Source organism: Vitis vinifera, chromosome 18, assembly GCF_030704535.1.
Source record: "Vitis vinifera cultivar Pinot Noir 40024 chromosome 18, ASM3070453v1".
Lineage (NCBI taxonomy): Eukaryota > Viridiplantae > Streptophyta > Magnoliopsida > Vitales > Vitaceae > Vitis > Vitis vinifera.
The window spans coordinates 543,510-560,778 of record NC_081822.1 but is presented as its reverse complement, the minus strand read 5'-3'; the positions used below and the strand labels follow the sequence as shown (position 1 = coordinate 560,778).

Below are 17,269 nucleotides of genomic sequence, written 5' to 3'. Positions count from 1 at the left end.
GACCCAACCCGTTTTGTAACTGGCTTTTCATAATTAAGGACGCGACTATTCTGTTTAGACACCAGAAAGCCTGAAGCCTATAAAAATAAACTTTCTACCCCGACATCAAAAAAACATCTCCTGCATTTTATTTTTCTCTTCTTTGCATCCATCCTTTGTTGGTTTTTCGTTTCGGTTCGAGTGCAAAACACAAGTTGTGTTCGTGGTGTTCTACAGATTGAAGTGCTGCTTCTGTGGAACTGGAAATCCGTTCTATCTTGGGAGACATTTATTCACTACCTTTGAGCACCAGAGAGGGAATAAAATTGTCTTAAGGAAACAGTGTTGTCACTGGGCTCGGATTCACAGTGAGTTCTGTAATTTCGTTTATTTATTTACATGCTTATTTAATGTTTGTTTAGAGTATAAACTGTAAAAAGAATTTTGTTTTATAACAAAAATACTTTAAATAAAAATTCTGTCAAACACATCATTAGTCAAATATGATAAATAATTAAATTTTTTATTGTTACAATTTGAAAAATGTTGTTGAAAATAATTTTTGTTATTTAGAATAAAATAAATAAATATATTTTTTTCAAAACATGTTTGATAAATTTTATAAGAATTTGTAGTTGTAAAAAAAGATGGTCATTTCTCTTTCATTAGCTTTAATTATAGATATACTTTATCAAGCCCATATTCCCAAGTAATCCTTCAGGGGAGTTGAGTCACTTTACATGCACTGGTCTCAAAAGAAGACACGTAGCTACGTAGATTACAAAAGGATTTATAATTAACCAAATATTTAGATTAAGTCGTATACACCTGGCTACAACGAGTTTAAAATTTATTAAATAATTCTCATATTTTGAATTAAAGGGAAAAAAAAAAGGATGTATATGAAAATAAAGAATAAAAAAGGTAAGTGAAGTAATTAATAAAATTTTAAATTAATAATGATTATGTATATTTAATTTAAATTAAGTGAAATTAAATTTAATTAAAAATATAGAGAATATTTTATATACTTTTATCTTAGATAGAGTATATTATTTTCATTGAAAACAAATAAATATTTTTTTATATTTAAATTCTCAATAAAAAATTTTGTTCCAAAAATATTTAAAAACTATTTTAAACAACCATTCTAAAATATTGGTTTTAAAAAATATCATTGAATACATTAAAAAGATTTGATTAACTAATGTTTTTTAAAAACAAATTCCAAAAATCAATTAAAAATACTTTAATATTATGTTTGATTGCTAAAAAAATATTTTTTATATTTGATTTTATTGTAAAATACTAATAAAAATCAAATATAATTAGAATTAAATAAAAATTTATAAAATTTTAAAATTATTTAATTTTTATATAATAAAGAAAAAGATATTAAATGAGTTTAAAGAAATATATATAAATAATTTATTAATTTTAAATCAATTTTTTATTTTCCCTCCTATTTTTCTTCAAATTTAAAGCAAACGTAATTTTAAAAAATTATCATATTTTCAAAATGGGTCAAACCAAGAAATCCTTAAAAACTACCCCCATGTAGGATGAGAACGGTTGGGGGACTCAAAAAGTGAAGGGGATGACCAAAATCTGGTGCAACAACGTGGTAATCGAGAAATGTAGTGTGAAAATTCGAGATCCATGCCAGATTCAAAAGCAAGTCCTTCATTCCTCCCCTCCTCTCCCTGATCCCAAGCATCTCCTCTCGTATCTTCCTGGGCTCCATTCTCTCATCTCTCGTCTCTCGTCTCTCCCCCGCCTCTCGTACTTCAAGATCGCTGATTTTAGGCTAGAAATTACATTCCTATTCCTAGAATTCCGAAACATTAGAATAAGTATTATCCTTGCATTTTAGAAAGAATATGACTATGACTAGGATCGGAATTCGGAAATAAGATGCATAACAAAAATCCAAAAAGAAATACCAAACTTGTTGTGCAGTTTATTTATCGTTGCGTGTGTGGAAGTTTATACATTCTCTTTAACTTTTCCAATGTCGGAACTGTTTTCTGAGGGATATCGATAGAAAAGCTAAGTTGGACCCGTCAAACCCAATCATTTCAAAATGCTTGAGACTCACATTGCTTTGCGCAGACGGAGAGAGAGCCTTGAAGCTTGAGCTCACTACTCACTCTCCCTTCCCTTCTCTCGATATAACCGTTTTTCTTCTTTCTTTGGTTTCTGGTTTTTCATGTTTCTTTGGAAAAAGCAGAGCCAAAAATCAAAGGCAGGCTGCTGATTTGGCCTCGTTTTTTTTGTCTTTCAACCACATCCCAGACAAGAGTTCCCCCCACTTTACTGTTTATTCCATCTTTTTCCTCGTGTCTCCTCTCCTCTGCTATATATCTTCCTGACATTCTTCTCATCCTCATCCTCATCATCATTCATTCTTCTTTCTCGTCTCATCTCCCTCCCCCCACATTCCATTTCTTCTCCATCATTCTCTTTCTCCCACTTTCTTTGACCTCTTCTTCACTTGGCTGCTTCAATCATGGAGGTACCCGCATATAATTCATCATTTCATGATTCAACAATGTCTCTATTTTATAAGTTTTTTTTTTTTTCTAGCTACCATTTCCCATGATTACTGATGGAATGTTATGTTGCAGACTGTTGAATTGAAGGTGGAGATGGTGGGCATACATGAGAAAAGACTCAGGAAATGTCTGTCAAAATTAAAAGGTACTGTCTCTTTTCCCTTTTTAGAGAATGAATATGGATTTTCCCACGAAATTCATCAAATTTGTCTGGTTTTTGATGATGGGTACTGATGGTGGTATTTACAGGAATAGAGAAGGTGGAAGTGGATGCCAATTCCCAGAAGGTGGTGGTGACAGGGTATGCACATAGAAACAAGATACTGAAAGCAGTGAAGAGAGGTGGGTTAAAAGTGGACTTCTGGTCTGCCCAGAATGAGCTGCTCACTGCTTATGCCAGTGCCAGTTATGCCAGTTATGGAAGCTTGAGATTCAACAACTTCAACTTCTTCTAGGAATTGTCCCCATTTTTTTTTTCTCTTGGTGTTTTGTATTTTAATTTATTTTATTATTCTCTTTTCCCAACTTTTTCTTTTACAAAGGAACTGTCACATTGATACATAGAGTGAAATGGAAGAGTTGTTAAGTTTTGCAGCTTTGCCTAACTTTTGTTTTTTTATGGTGATTGGATCACTTCAAATCTTATAGTTCTCTTTTCTTTTGATTTTTTTTTTCCTTTTAGTAATTTATATTAAACCGAGAGCAAAATTTTAGGATAATTATCTCATACCCTTTTTTGTTCTTAAAAAAAAGAAAAAAAAAAAAGAATATGAGTCAGATTCTATTTCCTGAGAATTTCAATTCAAAATCCTATATAAAAGCAGGTTTTAAAGTAATTAATTAACTGATATTCTAATCCGAAAGGCTTTGGGCTGAAAACTTATTTTAAAAACAGATTTTTAACTTCAAAATAATGTATTTAGTAACTTTTATTTTATTATTATTGAAAACAGTTTTTTTTTTTTTTTTTTGAGAAGTTGTTTTAAAAATATAGTGATTTTTTTTTTTTTTTGTGAAGTATTGTGGAAAATAAAATTCTAAGAAATAATTGAAAATATATAAAAACTTTTACATTATACACAATGATATAATGTTTTTTTGGGGATAATAAGGTAAGAAACTTGTTCTTGACATTTGGATTTCTCAAAATATATACATGGTCTCCGTGACTTGAATTATGATATTGGTTTCCATACCAATTCTTATTCGGTACAAAATTCCCATGGTTCAAACTTAGGACTTTCATCCTGTCATGAATTCTTTGATCAATTTTGACAATCCCAATTGATGTTCACTTTATTTCCCTTGAAGTTTGAACTTGATTGATTAAACTTCCCTTTTAATAACAATAAAAAAAAACTAAATGAAGTTAACCAATAACTCAAGTATATAAGGTTTTCAATGAAATTTCAAAGTAATCAGGGGGTATTTGTTTTATTTTTTAACTTAATAGTAAATGTAATTTATATTTTCTATTTTAAATGATTTATTTTACTTTTATTTGAACTTTTTTACTAAACATTAAAAAAAATATATTTTTAAAACAATTTTCAACACAACTCTTACCTATTAATACTTGATGCTTAATAAAAATAAAATAATAAAAAATAAATGGTTTAACACTTAATATTATTAAATTATATTTAAAATTAAATTAAATTAAATTTCATTTAGATTTTATGTAAACTTGTTTTTCCAATATCCAAATCATATTTAAGTAATTTATAATCATATTGAATAAAACTTTTAATATGATTAGTACTCCTTAGTTGGTGTCTTAACAAAATAATAATAATAATAATAATAATAATTAATTAATTAATTAAAAAAAAAAAAACCAAAAATAAAACAAAACAAAAAGTATTCAACTGGCGCTTTCAACTGGCAGATAGGCAACTGATAGCCGACCCATCCAGCCGAAACTTATCAGTCTGGAAAGCATTTGACTTTGGTTTTCATTTTTCTTCATTTATTTATTTATTTATTTTAAATTATTATTATTATTATTCATCAATTCCTGTATCACTAATAGAATTTTATGTTAAATTGATAAATAAAATATAATTTATAGAGATGTTTTGAAATTATTATTCAAAATAATTATTTTTCATTTTATTTTTCTTTAAATTAATTTAAAACTACAGTATGAAAACGCTGCTTCTACAGAAATTAGAAATATCAATTTCAAAGTATGATTTTTAAATATGTATTAAAACTGCAGTTTTTAAATAGGATATATATAAATTATTAGATTTATATTAAAGTCAATAGTTTCAAAACGTGGCTTCATTTTTTTATTAAAATAAAATAAAAAGGTGAAGTGGATGGCAAAAAATGATTATTTTAAACAATTATTTATATTTCATGGATCAAAAGCATCCACTTGGATCAAAACTAATAGACAATTGTTTACAACAGACTACAGGGTAGAAAATGTTTGCAAAACGTAAAAATAAAAATGTTTTTTAATTTTAAAAACAACATTCGGCAAAGTTAGATTAAAAACAATTTTTTGAAAATTCGTTAAAGATAAGAATAAATCTTAGTTGGCGTATGTTTTTTGGCTGAATAAAAAAAGTTAAAATATTTGATTTTTTATATTCAATTAAAAGTAACTCGTTGTCATCATCTAATATAATTAAATTGAGCTTATTGATAACAAGTACATTTTAACTATGTTGGATAATGCAAATATGTTATTTTTAGTTGAATAGAAAAAACTAAAATATTTGATTTTTTTTATTCAGCAAAAAAACAAACATAACCTTAATTTTTTATTTTTATTCCATAAAACAAATCCTTAAGACTTTATGAAAAATTTGAGAACTATGAAAAAAAAAAAAATATGAATAGTGAAAACAAAAAATAGAAATTAAAAATATAATAAAAGTTTTCCCTTATTTTTTCAGTTTCTCTTTTTATAGAATGAAAATTAGGTTTTCCCTTTCTATGCTTGGGTGAAACATTTCCTTCTATTGTCTTCTCCGGCTTGGTTAAATCTTCCAAAATGCTGGTGAAGGCGACGGGAAGAGTATCATATCATTTCTCTTTTGTACGTGGCCGGCTTCTCGTATGAGCCGCTAGCGACTGATAACCAGGCGGCACCGGCGAGGGGTTTCAGCTTCTTTTTCTTTGCCTGCACTCGGTTGACTCAGTTGACTCACATTGCGGAGTAATAGGATCATTGCCAAGGAGAAATTGTATCGGAAAAATGCATTTGAGCGAGAACGAAGGCATTGAGGGCAGTACCTTCGTAGTGACCGGAGGTCTCGGCTTTGTCGGCGCCGCTCTTTGTCTTGAGCTCGTTCGCAGAGGTGCGCGCCAGATTCGGGCGATTGATTTGCGGAGCACTTCGCCTTGGTCCGATGATCTTGAGAACAAAGGAGTCCACTGCATCCAAGGTGATATTCTTCATCGATTTGGAATGTGGTTTCTGATAAGGTTTTTTGTGTCTATTTTTTTTTTTAAATTTTATTTTCTTTATTTGTGGCGCCGGATTTTTTAAGCATGATCGGTTCGGGTTTGGAAGTGTTTTTTTTTTTTTTTTTTCTCTGATTAGTTTATAGTTTATGATCTCTGATTCTTGTAAAGACGATTCCGATACTTGATCAGGAATATGTACGAGTTATGTTGATGGGAATTGTCGGGAACCGCTTCCGAAATTGCGGAACATGAAAGAAAAAACTGCTTTTGATAGCATGCTTGAATTTTAGTGAAGTTCTTCGGGATATTGCTGCTTCTGAAATCTGTTCAGATATGCAGTTGTCATTCAAATGCATTTTCTTAGGTTGTCATCTAAATGTTTTTTGTTATGAGCCATTTTTTTTTTCGGAAATAATTCTGTCATGCCAAAAGGAATTGTCATAAGACCTGTTTTTCCACATCTTTACTTATTGGTCTTCTTCTTCTTCTTCTTCTTCTTCTTTGTTTTTTCAATGATTTGATTCGACTTTGTCTGCCATGTATTGCCAGTATTGCTTGACTTCGTTCTTAACTGCATATTAAGCAATCTTGTTTAGCTACTATTCACTTGGCCAAATTTTTATGTTGACAGGGGATATCACTGTCAAAAAGGATGTTGAAAGAGCTTTACGTGGTGCAGATTGTGTATTCCACCTTGCTTCTTATGGTATGTCAGGGAAAGAAATGATCCAATATGGCCGTGTAGATGAGGTGAATATAAACGGAACTTGCCACATATTGGATGCTTGCATTGAATTTGGGATCAAAAGGCTTGTCTACACAAGCACATACAATGTTGTGTTTGGGGGAAAGGAGATTTTGAATGGCAATGAGGCCTTACCTTATTTTCCTTTGGATGATCATGTGGATTCTTACAGCCGAAGTAAATCTATAGCTGAACAGCTGGTTCTAAAGAACAATGGTCGTCCTTTTAAGTAAGTAATTCTTAGCCATGTGAATTCTCTGGTCTGGGAGCACTTGATGTCCTTGCAGTTGTAGCTTCTTAGTTTTAAATATCAGTATTAAGTGACATGCTATGCTTTCCAAACACTACATATTAGATATCAACCCTTGTGTGGTGGAATACAATTGGATGAACACAACTTCTAAAACAATGGAAAACTTTATTATTTTTACATCATTAGCAGCATTTCTCATGATGAAATTGCTGATTTCTTGACAAAACCTTTCAAGTTTGAAGATTTTGGAAGGCTAAGGATATTGCTTGGAATTACAAATCAAGTTTAGGGGGATGATGAAAAGTAAACTTGAGTTTTGGGATGCTTCCAAAAATTGGATTTGATTTCAATGAAAATATTGAACATTCAGCATTACTTGTGATTGGATATAAAGATACTAAGTAGTAACAGATTATGTTATAACTTAAACCTGAACAAAGAAAATAACAAATACGCAAATTGTATTTTCAGATTACCAAGTTTTTAGTTAGTTTTTCTGTGAATTGGAAGGGTTACAATCAGAACATGTATGGTATACAAATTCATGAACGCCCTTGCTCCCAAAAAGTGCCAAACTGCGGTGTTCCATATCTGTAACTGTTGATGATCATTTAACTTTTATGAATATTACTCAGTTATCTGGGCTATTTTTCATGTTACATAGGAACAAGAGTGGGAAATGTCTTTATACCTGTGCAGTTCGTCCAGCAGCTATCTATGGGCCTGGTGAAGATAGGCACTTTCCCAGGATAATATCTCTGGCAAAGTTGGGTGTGCTGCCATTCACAATAGGTGAAGCAAATGTAAAAGGAGATTGGATTTATGTTGATAATCTTGTGCATGCACAAATATTGGCAAGCATGGGACTCTTAGATGACATTCCTGGGAGAGAGAAACGTCCAATAGCTGCTGGGCAGTCCTACTTCATAAATGATGGTAACAGCCAAATGATTATTTTGAAGCAACTTATACTCCTTATTAGGCTTATTTACAAGCAACAATAATTGAATTTGATTTAGTTCATTAGCAGGACTGTTTCTAATAATTGTAATGAGTTGGAAATTCAGTTATTATCTAGAAATTTGACTCTAATCAAGATAATAAAATAAAAATTATAAAACTAGAAAGGAGGATCTCATCAGAGGAATAATGTTTTTGACATCCAAGTGTCAACAAGGTCAGTACTTATGTTCAACTATTTACAGGTTCTCCAGTAAACATTTATGAATTCCTCCGCCCTCTACTCAGAAGCCTGGAGTACGACCTGCCAAAGGCTTCGTTGCCTGTCCCTTATGCTCTTTTCATGTCTAGGATTAACTGCATGATCTATACGCTCTTATATCCATGGTTGAACCGATGGTGGCTTCCACAACCACTGATGCTTCCTGCTGAAGTATACAAGGTTTGTTTTCTAACCTGCATATTTAAGTAGGTTTCTTGTTCCATGCTTGTTGCTCCCTTTTAACATCTTGGAAAGGTTATGAAATGCTTGGTTAGAAGCTTGTTTCCAGTCTAGGTAAAAGCATGGTTAATCCTGCCATGTACCCTAATTTTTTGGACTAAACCATCAAGGAATGGGCTACAGTTCAATTTCCTTACCACAGCTCAGGATATGTAGCCATGCTCTGTTTGAAATTCTGTTCAATGTATTATGTAGTAACATTAGGAAGTTATCCTCTGTTGTTTCTTTTCTTTTTCCTTTGTCAGTAGGCATCAAGTCTCATTGCTTAACTTTATGTTTGGTTTTTGGAAAATTTGAGGGAAAATGTAAAAGAAAAAAATTGGAAGGAAAGAATGTGTTTTTTAAAAAACTCATTTCACTAATTTTTTATTTTTATTTTTTACTTTTATATAAAAAGATGAAATAATTTGAAAATGTACAAGTTTTAACTATTTTAATTATATTTTATTTTCTTTCATGCTTTTTAGGAGAAATCAAAGATGAGAAAAACATTTTCCTTAGCGATGTTTTCCCTTTCCTTATCACATTTTAGAAATTAAAAATAGTATAAAGCTATGTTTGTTCCCATGAGGGAAAGAAAATATAGGAGAAAAAAAGAAGAAAAATATAACAAAATTTGAAACCGTTTTTTCTTATTTGGTTGTCCAAAGAGAAAAACATGGAATGCATTTTTCCCACCATTTTCCCAATGAAAATGCAATATGTATATATATTTACATTTTCTTCCTTACCCTTTTTCAATGATATCCAAACAAGAAAAATAATGTTTCTTTTTCTTTTTTCAGTGCTTTTCAAATATGTATATGGCCTAAATTTTTCATATCTCTGACAGGTGGGTGTAACCCATTACTTCTCTTACCTCAAAGCTAAGGAGGAGCTTGGCTATGTTCCGCTGGTGAGTCCTCGAGAAGGAATGGCTGCAACCATCTCATACTGGCAAGAAAGGAAAAGAAGAAGCCTTGAAGGGCCTACACTTCAGACATGGTTATTTTGTATTATCGGAATGTTTGTTCTATTCTGTGCCGCTTACTTACCAGATATTGGGCCTGTGCCCATCTTCAGAGCAATCAGTCTTTTCTTCCTCCGCTCAATGGCGATAATAAGAGTGGTGTTTCTTCTAGCTACTGCAGCACATATTGGCGAGGCTGTATACGCATGGCACTTGGCCAAAAGGGTGGATCCAGCGAACGCAAGAGGATGGTTTTGGCAGACTTTTGCTCTTGGGATATTTTCACTCCGTTTCCTGCTGAAGAGGGCCAAGAAATAAGGACTAGCGCATCCCTTCTCTAATGTACCTTCAGATGCTCTATGTTATTGTTTAATGGGAAAGTTGTGTTTATAGACTATTATATGGGAAATATATGGTTTTTGCCAAAAGGGTGGATCTAGCAAACGCAAGAGGATGGTTTTGGCAGACTTTTGCTCTTGGGATATTTTCACTCCGTTTCCTGCTGAAGAGGGCCAAGAAATAAGGACTAGCCCATCCTTTCTCTAATGTACCTTCGAATGCTCTGTGTTATTGTTTAATGGGAAAGTTGTGTTTATAGGCTGTTATATGGGAAATATATGGTTTTGAAAACCCATATAACTAACTGAAATATGGGTTTTGCCTGGTAATGAGAAAAATATTATATGTTTTATACATTATTTATTATTCATATTTAGATTTCCGAAATTATCCTTTATTTTTGAAATATTATATGCTTTGTTTTTGCTCCTTGTGTTTTCTGGATTTGTTCAAGTCGTCGTCGCCCTCGTTCGATTTCCCAGAAAATCCATGCAAAACCCCCAATGAAGACAAAAAAAAATTCCTTTTTTTTTTGCTCCTTGTGTTTTCTTTGGATTTGTTAGAGATTCGATTCTCGGGGAAATTTATCCTCGTTTGATTTTCGAGAAAATCCATGCAAATCCCCCAAGGAACACCAAAAAAATTGCTTTTTTTTTGCTCCTTGTGTTTTCTGGATTTGTTCGAGCAGTGCGCCCCCCCCCCCCCCCCCCCCCCCCCCAACATTTGATTTTTGGGAAAATTCATCATTGTTTGATTTCTAAGAAAATCCATGCGAAGGAAAACCAAAAAAATTGTTTTTTTTGCTCCCTGCATTTTCTGGATCTGTTTGAGCCACTGTCGCCCTCATTCGATTTTTAGGAAAATTCATTCTTGTTTGATTTCCGAGAAAATCCATGCAAAACCCCCAAAGAAAATCAAAAAAAAAAAAAATTGCTTTTTTTTTGCTCCCTATGGTTTTTGGATCTGTTCTAGGGGTCACCATCCCCTATTCGATTTTTGGGAAAATTCATCCTTGTTTGATTTCTGAGAAAATCCTTGTAAAACCCCCCAAGGAAAACCAAAATTGCTTTTTTTTTTTTCTTCCTGTGTTTTTTGGATGACATGGACACGAGTGATGGTTGTTGACAGGGTCACCTAAAGGATAATTTTGAAAATATAAATATAAACAATAAATAATTATGAAACATATAAAATTTTTCTCATTATCAAACAAAACCCCTGTTTTTCCCATATAACAGCCTATAAACACAACTTTTTTTAATTTATCTTTATTATTTTGTGCTTTTCAATTTATCACTATATTAGTTATCTGAAAAATACTAAAAGAAGAAAAAATATTTAAAAATAATCTTCTTATATTTAATTTTATAATAAGATATAAAAAATCTGATATAATTAAAAAATTATATATAATTAAATTATCAAATCTTTTTATTAAATAATTAAAACAAATTGTAAATCACATTCATAAATAATTTATTTTAATTTATTTTTCTTTTCATTTTTTCTTTACTTTTTATCTTTTCCATCTTCCTGGATGCAAACAGAAGCTAAAGAAAATAAAACATTTCTTACATGATTCCAAAAGGGAAGCCAGCTCGAAACTCGCAAGTAACAGACAACAATAAAACGGAGGTTAGGATTAAAAGTGAACTACAACACCTTCCACGAGGTTAACAATAAGCACCAACAACAACAACAACAACAACAACAAACCGACTGCAAAAGCCAGAATACAAAGAAAACTACAATCAACATCTCCATCTAAAACCTACTAAAAGAAAGCACAACCTCTCCTCTCTAATTTCTTCTACCTGACACGGCCAAGATCACCTGTCACACTACTTGGTTGGAACTTTACAGCCAGCAGTAGGGTCAAGCTGGAAAGTCACCTGTGGTCCTTATTATGCACAACTAACTTACACAAGGCTTAAATTACAAATGGGTCTCTTTTTTTAAGGGAATCACCAACACAGCAATAGAGCCCGGGTCCTACATAGAGATTGGTTAGGTAGCTGACCTGCGGAGTGTTCAGTCTACTTCCATGGGATGCTCGTCATTCCTGGTGGATTACTGTTATTGCAGGCTCCCGTGCTCTGGTTAAGGGGGCTCCCAGGTCCGCCAGATGACTCACTCAGTGTCCCACGAGACGGGGGGCTGCTTGTTCCTGTTACCCCACCCCCACCACCAACTGGGGCAATCTTTGGTGGGGCTGATGAGGGTTCCACTTGGCTTGCTGACTTTGATTCCTTGCGGCCATCTGCAATAAAACTACCCACAACTACCTGCAATGGAAAGGAAACCTCATCTTTTTGTTGATACTTTTTGCTGTGAGCACCAACACACAAACAAGCAAAGCAGTTAAGTGCAGCTAAGTGAAGGCCGGTATTTTGGTTTCTGAAGGAGTTCCTCATATTCATTTTGACTTAAATTAAAACAATGAATTGTTCAAAATCCCACAAAAGTAGTCAATAATAAATGTTAACCTAACTAACTAAATGTAAAAACATGTGTTGCTCTGAGCGACATACAGCTCCCATCAACCATAAGATGGGTAAATGAGAAAACAGGACAGCTCACTCAAATTTTAATTGCACAAGACAAAATTAACAACCACCTCCCCCTAAAAAATCCTTTTTCTAGTTAAATTTCTCCAAATAGGAGAATATATATTGAGCAGACAGACCTGAACAGGGGATGCAGCTGTTAAAAGACCTGCTACGCCACCACCCAAAACACGGCCATCTGGACCAGACAATGACACGCTTAATCCCCCAGTTCTGCTTCGCTGACCACCATTTTCTGAGAGCAGAAATGAACCAGAAAGGGAGAGAATTTCAAACCGTCCCTGCATAAGAAAAAATGAACTGTTTATAAAAGCAGATGGGTTAAACAAGGTTAGAAATGGCTAACCACGATAAACCAGGGAAGGTAATAACCGAAGTACACAGCGTTACATGTAACACTAGACATGGTAAAACATATTTCAAGCTCGAGGATATACCATGAGTACAATTCCCTGGCAGGAACTGCTGAATAACCAACTATTTACCAAGTCATGTCAGGTTAGAGATGGTCACCACCTACATTGCGCAGGTTTGGGTGCTGGGTAAGAACATCAATCTAGGTGTCAAATCCTTCACTTCAAGAAACTCTAAATAACAGATAGTATAATAAAAGGGCAAAAAAAATATGAAGATATCTCTGAATACAATTTTTTTCCACTTACCCCCATTCCTCCTTTCTCATCCTTTTATATTTTTTTTCTTATCACTAAATATTCTTCTAGTAAACTCTCTTTTCTAAATGTATTTATTTATTAACAAAGTTGAAAATAAAAATAAACAAATAAATAATCAATTAATTAATTAATAATTAAGTAATCAAAATCAAACAGGCATAACAACCATAAGAAATCAAATCAATCAATCAAAATCAAACACTCCCACACCCATGTTGTGTTGACATGCACTTGGGTGAAGATGGAGAGTCCTGGTGTCAAAGGTTACCACTAGTCGGGTGGAGACCATTTAAACCAGAATTACAAGTGATCTACACAAGGCTACATATGATAAGAGGCATGCCTTTGACCCAGCAGATGAGGAACATTGGATATAATATGGGAAATTTACAAAAGTCAGTGCTCCATCCTTATCAATTACAGCTATTTCAAAATTGACTCCCAGTAAGAATTGACATGTTCAAAATATTAAATGCAACCCAATAAATAATAACCAAATCTTAAGTTTAAGCCAAAGTTAACAGGAAAAGATGTGGCAATCTCACAAACCTCATAAGTTACAGTGCCACCAGATGTTGCTGGTTGGCGGAGAGTCACATTAGAGATGGCACCATTTGCTGATAGGATGCAAACAGCCCTTGGACCATGCTGAGAAAATGACATTATTTTTGATGATACATCCTGGAAAACCAAGTAAAAAGTAAAACTGGTAACTGATTTCCAAATCAACTAAAAAACTTATAAAACCTGGAACTTATCCATCCCAACCCCCAGCATAAATTGAAACCAATCATATTAATGTCAGAAATAAAGATCCCAGTACCAGCATATGTGAGGATTATGATATCATGGATTGGAAGGTAGGCCCTTTACTATGTCATCAGCATAATAAGCACAGAACTAAGTGGCACTTCCCAAATCAGATGCTATATAACTTGTGCCTTGCTACCTTATACAATAAGGTGGAATTGTGAACACATGGATGTGGACCGCCTCATTGCATTGCAAACTAGCAAGCCCTATATCCCTGACATGATTGGATGTCTAGTTGTGGTCCCAATAATGAACTTTTCAGTTACTAACTCCATGCTGGTCCAATCTCTTCTTACAAGGCAAATCAGTTCTATTAAAATAGCATTTGTTTGCTATGCCCTTCAAGCCTGGCTCAAGTGACAATAGGTTTGTCATACTTATAGCAATAAAAGTACTGGTTTGTCATACTTCTTGCCTTTTCCTACTTTGTTTTTCTTTTTCATACATAGGCATGCATACTAATATTTTTTCAGCATGGAAATTCTCTTTCTTTTGTACTTCTATGGTTCTATCTTTGGTGAATCCCTCCAAATTACTTCAAATTTGTCCTCTACTTATTACAACTTGCTTGCCTACACGGACTTCACATTCCAGGCAGAATATGAGATGTTGCATGAAAAACTTTAAAACAACTTTTGAGAAGTATGAACTGCATTAATGGGTACATTGAGCTTGTAAGTGAACAACAGAACATTATTGAACTCTTCAGACCCTTTTATGGGTCTGAACAAAATTTGATTCAGTAGATGTTGCATTACTTACTAAAAATGGGGGATACTGATATAAAGACTACATATTTAAATACTATGCAGGCATGCTGGGTTTATTAAATCTTGATAACCAATGCAGGATAGTCTAACATAAACATAATAAAGATGCTAAAAGGAAATATAATAAAGTTGCTTCATCATAAAGAAATTGGAAAAAAAAAAATTCCAATTGCTTTCATTTTTTGGAAATAAGGACACAGCAATAGAAATGCCATAATGAAACAACTATTTTTTTCCTTTCAAATAAAAATTATGGTCTAATAATTGCAACTTAGAATTATTACCACTTCTAACAAAAATATAAATTTATATTATAGGAAAAACACTAAATCAGGACCAAGGTTTTGAGAGATGTTAGATTGCATGAAAACAAATCTCTATAGTAATCAGTAGCAGCAAGGTAGAAAAAAAGGGGGAACCTCTCCAGCTTTCACTGTGATAACATGAGGTGTAAATCCAACTCCCGCAGATCCTGTGATCAGAAACATCTGTGAGCAACTAAATTTGAACTCAATATAAAATCTCCAATCAAGGAACTAGCTTTTCTTCATTAGCAAAGTAAAAAGAATTACAGAAGCACATGAAACATATGCTAAAGAATATGCATGATAGAAACAGGATATCAACAAAATTCAACAACCAAATAGTGGGACGGACAAGTACAATAAACAAGGGCATATGGGTAATTTTTCTCCATATAAGAATATGGAGTCAGATCGAACAGATCATCCCAGGTTTCAGCATAAAAACCACACAGCCTTCCTTTTCTGATTTTCAGAGTCATCTACTGCTCATATAATATCACTTTTATAAACAGCGATTAAATAATAACTATAACTATTTCATTATCTGTCAGAACTCAAACTAACCCCTAACCCAGACCTCCAAAAAACCCAAAAGAAAAGAAAAGAAAAGAAAAAAAACATATCTATAAAATTATTAGAACAAGTTAAAACAACTGTTGCCTAAAGAACACGCCAGTATCAAATACCCAGTCCAAAAGAACATTCCAGTTTGAAAAACACTGTACAAGCAAGATGAACAGAGACAAAGCCAATAAGATAAAAGGGAAATATGAGTTACCAAGAGCTTCCATTTGCTGTTTCTTGCTGGAACCGGGTGGTCGGCCTCTTGCTTTCTTCAAGGAAGAAGGTGAGGCTGATCCGGCCGAAGCAGGTGGAGAAGAAAATGCCCCACCGGACTGAGATACGTTCACACCAGAAGGAGCAGGTGACAACGCCAGTGCCATGGTCCCATCTGGGCCGTATTTCCTTGGCCTCCCTCTCTTCCTCTTCAAGGGCTCACTCCCCATATTCATGTTAAGGCCGTGAGGTATGATGGCGCCGCCGGTGGAACCATCTCCACCGGTACCGCCGGAAGACTGGTACGGCGGGGAGGTCCCGGAAACGGGCTTGTACACAGCTGCTCCGTCTGGACTGAAGGCTAAGCGCATGTTTTGTATCACCGGCTGTGACGGTACCGCATTTTTCTGGAGACCCATGCTGAAGGGCTCTCTGGTAGTCATGATTCCAGTTTCAGATCCTGACATCTTTCATATATGGAAAGTGGTACTAAATTTCTATACAACCCTGCAACTAAAAATGGGAATTTTCAGATCAGCAAAAACCCTAGAAATAATCTACATAACCGATCAACTCTAAAATCTCCTACGCACCGAAGAATAGATTTCACACTGTCAGTGAGTAAGATTTCTCTCTACAAAAAGAAAACACTTTGACAGAGCAAACTTCACTTGAAAACAACCACTCAGGAACAAAGCAAGGACTTCGCAAATAATCTAAAGCTACATACTGAAATCCGAGTAAGCTCACTCACTGTCCAAAAAATCCAAAACCCTAACCCCAAAAATCCCACCTGCACCTCAAATCTCGAGATAAAAATTTAAGCAACAGCGAAAACAAAGCCCTAATAACCGCAAATGAAGCATTAAACTCACGAACATTGTTTCTCGCAGAAGAAAAATCCAATTTTTTTTCGAATTTCATCCTAGATCATGAGGAAAATACCAAATATACATTACATCATTAAAGAAAATCAACATAATTACAAAACCCTGTCCACGATCAGTTTCCGTAAAAATTATCTTTTTCGAAATTTACAGCTTTAAAAAAAATCCCAAAATTCCCACAAAAATTAAGGAAGCCAGAAAAAAAAACCCAAAAAAATCTCCATAAACTTACCAATAAATGAGGAAAAATACAGCGATCCAAACGAGAGAAGAGAATAAATTTTTAGGGTTTCAGATGGGAAGAGCAGCTCAGAGGCTTTTCTGAGGAAATGCGAGAATTCTCAAAATTTACTTATATTTTATATTATTATTATTATTTTTTCTCCCCTTTCCCCTTTTTCATCACTTCTCTCTCATGCCCTTTAATTTTTTTATTTTTCAGAAAAAAAAAAAGCCGGTATCGTACAAATAAAAACAATAATTAATTTAAATGCATTCACTCCAACGCCCTCACTGTCTCAAAATCTCGTCATTTCCTCGAGTACCAAATTACCATACTCGCCACAGAAACGCAATGCGTTGAAATTAATTAAAATATTGCCTCACATCAGGCACGTTTCAGTTAAATAAAGCGAGTTCGACGTGTTAGGTACTCTCAATAGTGTAAATATTACTTTAAGTTCATTTTTTTAAATTTTTTTATCTTTTTATTCCTTTTTAAGTTATCTTCATTATAACCCTAATTATAATAATTACCCCAATTTTCAAACC

At 33.5% G+C, this 17,269-nt stretch overlaps 3 protein-coding genes across 9 annotated transcripts; 2 read left to right on the top strand and 1 right to left on the bottom strand.

Annotated features, from left to right (window-relative positions):
* Window positions 1-2,097: 2,097 nt before the first annotated feature.
* On the top strand, window positions 2,098-3,139 carry LOC104882449 (heavy metal-associated isoprenylated plant protein 45). Its single transcript, XM_010665703.3, has 3 exons — window positions 2,098-2,494; window positions 2,607-2,679; window positions 2,784-3,139. Exons 1-3 carry the CDS (start codon window positions 2,489-2,491, stop codon window positions 2,987-2,989), a joined length of 285 nt encoding a protein of 94 aa, XP_010664005.1. The 5' UTR covers window positions 2,098-2,488; the 3' UTR covers window positions 2,990-3,139.
* A 2,275-nt stretch (window positions 3,140-5,414) lies between these two features.
* LOC100241063 (uncharacterized) lies at window positions 5,415-10,061 on the top strand. The gene is made up of 5 exons (XM_002275178.4): window positions 5,415-5,935; window positions 6,589-6,931; window positions 7,620-7,891; window positions 8,161-8,357; window positions 9,250-10,061. Exons 1-5 carry the CDS (start codon window positions 5,746-5,748, stop codon window positions 9,682-9,684), a joined length of 1,437 nt encoding a protein of 478 aa, XP_002275214.1. The 5' UTR covers window positions 5,415-5,745; the 3' UTR covers window positions 9,685-10,061.
* Window positions 10,062-11,317: 1,256 nt separating this feature from the next.
* Window positions 11,318-16,933, bottom strand: LOC100263332 (AT-hook motif nuclear-localized protein 10). Of its 7 annotated transcripts, none has more exons than XM_002275292.5 (6): window positions 16,731-16,933; window positions 15,613-16,118; window positions 14,949-15,001; window positions 13,496-13,627; window positions 12,392-12,553; window positions 11,318-11,990 (listed from the first exon to the last, which is right to left on the bottom strand). In XM_002275292.5, exons 2-6 carry the CDS (start codon window positions 16,076-16,078, stop codon window positions 11,742-11,744), a joined length of 1,062 nt encoding a protein of 353 aa, XP_002275328.1. In that variant the 5' UTR covers window positions 16,079-16,118; window positions 16,731-16,933; the 3' UTR covers window positions 11,318-11,741. The 7 variants fall into 7 exon arrangements, with proteins under 7 accessions (XP_002275328.1, XP_010664007.1, XP_010664010.1 ...); XM_010665705.3 differs by having other exon boundaries at window positions 15,613-16,124; window positions 16,731-16,931; XM_010665708.3 differs by lacking the exon at window positions 16,731-16,933 and adding an exon at window positions 16,491-16,583 and having other exon boundaries at window positions 15,613-16,124.
* Between the last annotated feature and the right edge of the window lie 336 nt (window positions 16,934-17,269).